Source organism: Corvus brachyrhynchos, unplaced genomic scaffold (genome assembly GCF_000691975.1).
Source record: "Corvus brachyrhynchos isolate BGI_N302 unplaced genomic scaffold, ASM69197v1 scaffold145, whole genome shotgun sequence".
NCBI classification, from domain to species: domain Eukaryota; kingdom Metazoa; phylum Chordata; class Aves; order Passeriformes; family Corvidae; genus Corvus; species Corvus brachyrhynchos.
The window spans coordinates 1-4153 of record NW_008238344.1 but is presented as its reverse complement, the minus strand read 5'-3'; the positions used below and the strand labels follow the sequence as shown (position 1 = coordinate 4153).

Below are 4153 nucleotides of genomic sequence, written 5' to 3'. Positions count from 1 at the left end.
CTAAGAAAAAAAATTCCTCTCCTTTTCTTCTTCAGCTTGAAAACCCAATGCAGTCACATTATAATATGAGGAGGAAAAACCCACAGGCTCCAGCAAATTTTAGGTGTGAAATTAACTGTAAAAAAAAAAAAGTGAAGTGAAGCAGAGAAACAGAACTTTAAGATTCCACTTTTTGGCATGAGAACTCAAAAAGATTCATTGTTGGTCTGTAGTTTCTTTAGGTCTGCCAGGACAATGATTGGTTATGGAAACAGTTCAGTAAGTGCTGGCAACTTGAGTGCTTGTCAAGTTAACTCATGATGAGTTTTTGTGGCTCGAGTGGATCTAAAGGAAAGTGAAGCCTAAAACATCACAAAAAATGCTTTTGCAGTATTTTTAATGCAACAAACAGTAGAAATTGTTACCACTTACAAAACAGAGGAAATGAAATGAGGGCCAATGCTACCAGCTGTGTGTGCTGGTGTGTGCAGAGCTGTGCTGCTTAGCATTTTTCCTCTCCCTCTGTCTACTCCACCACAAACCTAGGGAACTTTCTACTTTTGTTTTCCTAGTTTATAAACCCCTGCGTTACTCGAGTAATGTATGGCTATCAGAAATATTTGTGCATTTTCCCATGTAGTTGAAGCAATTAGAGAACCTTAGAAGCGAATACGACATTGCCCGGTACGAACGATCACACGGAGGGAGATACGGGAGCACTGCCACACACTGGGGGTCTACACCTAATCCTGCCGTGCCTTGCTCGTCCTGGAGGGGCTGCTGCAGGCACTCGGTGCCACTCCTGGAGCAGGGATGTTCCCTCGTGTTCCAGAGTGAGTGCTCAGTTCAACCTGCTTGGAAGTGCACAGTAGATTTCATTGAATTGCTTGAATAAATTGCTTGGAGGCATCACCTTTCTGAGTGTTGTCAGTGGTGCAGCCTCTGTGGAAAACTCCGTTTGTTGTCTCAGCTGGGAAGGTGATTCTTTGCGGGGAGAGGGTGGGGAAAGTGGCATTTTGTGCTCCTCTTCCCTCCCCCCAGAACCAGGTTAGCTTATACTGTGTTCATGCGGATGTCTCCAAAGGGAATTTCTGTAGCTGTTTCTGGAGTAATGCTTTTCAGAATACGCTGTTGGAAAGAAATAATTATTAGAAATTGATTCATTTTAGAGGTAGTACATAACATGACAGCCATTTAGAAAGAGATTTATAATAAAATATGACTTGACTTTGACTTGCACCTCTTGAACTACTTAAGAATGTTTCAGGCCTGTGTTAGCACTATGAAGATGTGAAGTGCTATAGAAGTACAGGAGGTTTTTAAAAATTATTTGTAGCATAATTGGAATCAAAGCTTGGCAGATGTCATATTAATGCTTTAGGACTTTGCAGTTTACTTGGATACCCTAAGCCAACTAAACGTATTATTTATGAACTGGTATTTATTTGAACTTAAAAGAAATCCCAGTATTGTCGTTACAGATTTATGGCAGAGAAATCTTACTAAATGTGGGAGAGAAAAACAAGCTTTTCTTACAGATACACCCCAGGAAACCAGCCTTCCACTGCCTCGTTTGCTTGACTGGGGGATTTTGAGTGTCTGGGGTGAATTTTAGGAAGACTCTCAAGTTCAGCAGAGCTTAAAAAATTACTTGATATAACATTTTATAAGAATTTGTCAGCGGCCTCAGTAAGAACTGGGGAGATTTGTGAGAATGGGTAGAAGACAATTCAGCAAGCCAGAACAGCCAAGTCCCAGGAAAAAAATCTACTCATAATATTTTTAGGAATCACCTCCTTCCTAACAGTCAAACAGAAGCAACAGAGCATCAAGGATACCTCCTTAAGTGTCCCTGGGGTGATGACCAACCGATAGACCATGTAGATGGGAATGAAGATGATGGAGGAGGTTCCTATGCAGTAACCCACGACTGTGGTCCAGTAGGGATAATCATAATCAAAAAGCCTCAGCTCAGGAGGGTTGGACAGAAAGCTGCACGTGACGAACTGAAAGAGAGAAAGGGGAAAGTGTGAATACATGGATTTTGATGGCACACACTTTGGGGAGCTCTGTTTTCCAGTGTAGCATTGAAATAAGTAGAAAATGAGTAGGACTCAAGATTAAAAATATGTTGACACTGAAAAAATCCCAAATTACATTAGCGTAGCTTTAAAACAAAAAATCAACAACAAATCAGAAAACAAAGACCAAAAGGATGCTTCGATATTCTGCACACTGCACTGCTCTCTGTCAGAACAGGAAAAGGAAAAAATGTCATCTTGGTTACTGCTGTTGGATCATTTTCCTGAGCATATCATTCATGGCTGAGAAATTTCTTAGGAAGCAACAAATACTTTCAGTTGAATATTACAGGAAAAATATTTGTGACTGTCCTTGGAAGGATTTCTGACTTTTTTCCAGAGTATCATCAGAAGCTCAGGATTACCAGCAAAAGTTCCGTACAGAAATGACATCCTACATCCTGAGCTTCCCTTATTTTAGGTTAGTTTTCACAGGGAATACAAATAGCTCTGCCTGGTAACCACATCCCCAGAGCTGTGTGCCTCTCTGTTTATTTTGCTGGTTTAGGATCACAAAGAGGACAGAAGTATAAAAATTACTGTGCTGTGACATTTTTATTTATAGACTTCTCTTTCTAAGGTAATAAAATGAAAGTCTGTTGATTATGCCTTGATCATTACAAGTGCTTTGAATTCACTCTGTAGGTCTTAAATCTACTTTCTGTGCTTCATAAACTACATCTTGACCTGCTCTGCTCCCACTAAGGCCAATCAGAATAAAAGGTAGCGTGAACTCGTTTTGAATCAGGAAATGAACACTTTATGTTCAAATGGTATTAATAACACTGCCAAGCCAAACATTGGGACATATTTCCAAATCTGAATTATAGATTTATAATGGTTGTAATTAACTGCTGTAAATTTTAAGTGGAATATTCTAAAATTGTCTGTCAGCAGTTGCTGAGGCAGTATATTTCCTTATCTTGGTTTTCCTCCTCTGACATTACGTTTCATCAGCTTTTATTGCTTCATTTTGCTGAGGTAAACATAAAGCAACAAAACAAAGTAAATTTGTTTAGCAGAGGGTGGGGGGGAGTTATTCAGAACCCAGACTTATTCAGCTAACTCTACAAAAATTCTTAAAACTGTGATTTAGTAACAAGATCTTGCAGCATTGTATTGGGTTTTTCACTAATTGAGCCTTTTTGGTTTAACAAAAATTGTTGCTAAAGTACTTCACAAGGGAATTCTGGAATTAAGCTTTTAGAAGTCTAAGGAGCTGCATTGTTCAGTGGTTATTTTCTTGTGCTGGAAAGAAAAAGCTCTAAAGAAAACTCACCAGAAGGAAGAGGGGACTAATTGCAACCCAGCAAACTCGCCAGTACCAGCCTGGGGCAGAGCCCAGCATTTCTTTCACATCATTGCAAAACTGGGTGATGCCTGTGGAGACAAGTGGGAGGAGAGGGATGACAGCAGATCTAAGTTTTTCTTAAGTAGATGCTCAACACTAGAGCAAGTAAATTCAGAATCTATCACAGAAGACCATTTTGTTCCTGTAACTCTTAATTTTATTAAATCCTTAATTATTCTGAATTGTACCTCCTGTTACTTTTAGATGTCTGTGTACTTCTATCAGAGAGCAATTAATACTAAATCTCACTGGTTTAGTTATCAGTGAAGTTGTAAAAAGCTTTTGTAAACTTTTTTCTGGAGACATGGGTGATCTTGTCTGCAGAAACTGAGGCAGTGCAGAGCTGCAGGAGCTCAGGAGTTTGGGTCAGGGGTGTTTGGATGTACCATAGAACCAGGACACAGCCACTGCCTCCAGGAACACGACGGTCAGGACAGCTGGACCAGTGGCGTATTCTTCAAACAGCTTCACCACATACGCTCCTCCCTGGAAAAGAGATCAAACTGTCAAGTGTCCCAAGGATCCAGTGATGGGAATCCTGCCCTTCTGCTGGTTGGTACTGCCTTTGGCTGGAGCAGAGCATTCACAAGTGGGAAATTCACCCAGTTCTGTCACTCTGTTTCTGCCAGGGAAATCCTGGTGAGCTGCTCACTCTCTGTGGACATCGCTCACCTGGGGGGCTGCCATGCACAGAAGCTAAAATCTGCTGGCACTTCTGGCTGGATTTTAGTGAACAAATGGG

General features: G+C 40.7%; 1 protein-coding gene across 1 annotated transcript; it reads right to left on the bottom strand.

Annotated features, from left to right (window-relative positions):
• Positions 1-359: 359 nt before the first annotated feature.
• On the bottom strand, positions 360-4147 carry LOC108446942 (sodium-dependent serotonin transporter-like). Its single transcript, XM_017735171.1, has 4 exons — positions 3798-4147; positions 3340-3440; positions 1818-1985; positions 360-1107 (listed from the first exon to the last, which is right to left on the bottom strand). The coding sequence occupies exons 2-4, from the start codon at positions 3406-3408 to the stop codon at positions 1033-1035; spliced, it is 312 nt and encodes a 103-aa protein (XP_017590660.1). The 5' UTR covers positions 3409-3440; positions 3798-4147; the 3' UTR covers positions 360-1032.
• Positions 4148-4153: the final 6 nt, after the last annotated feature.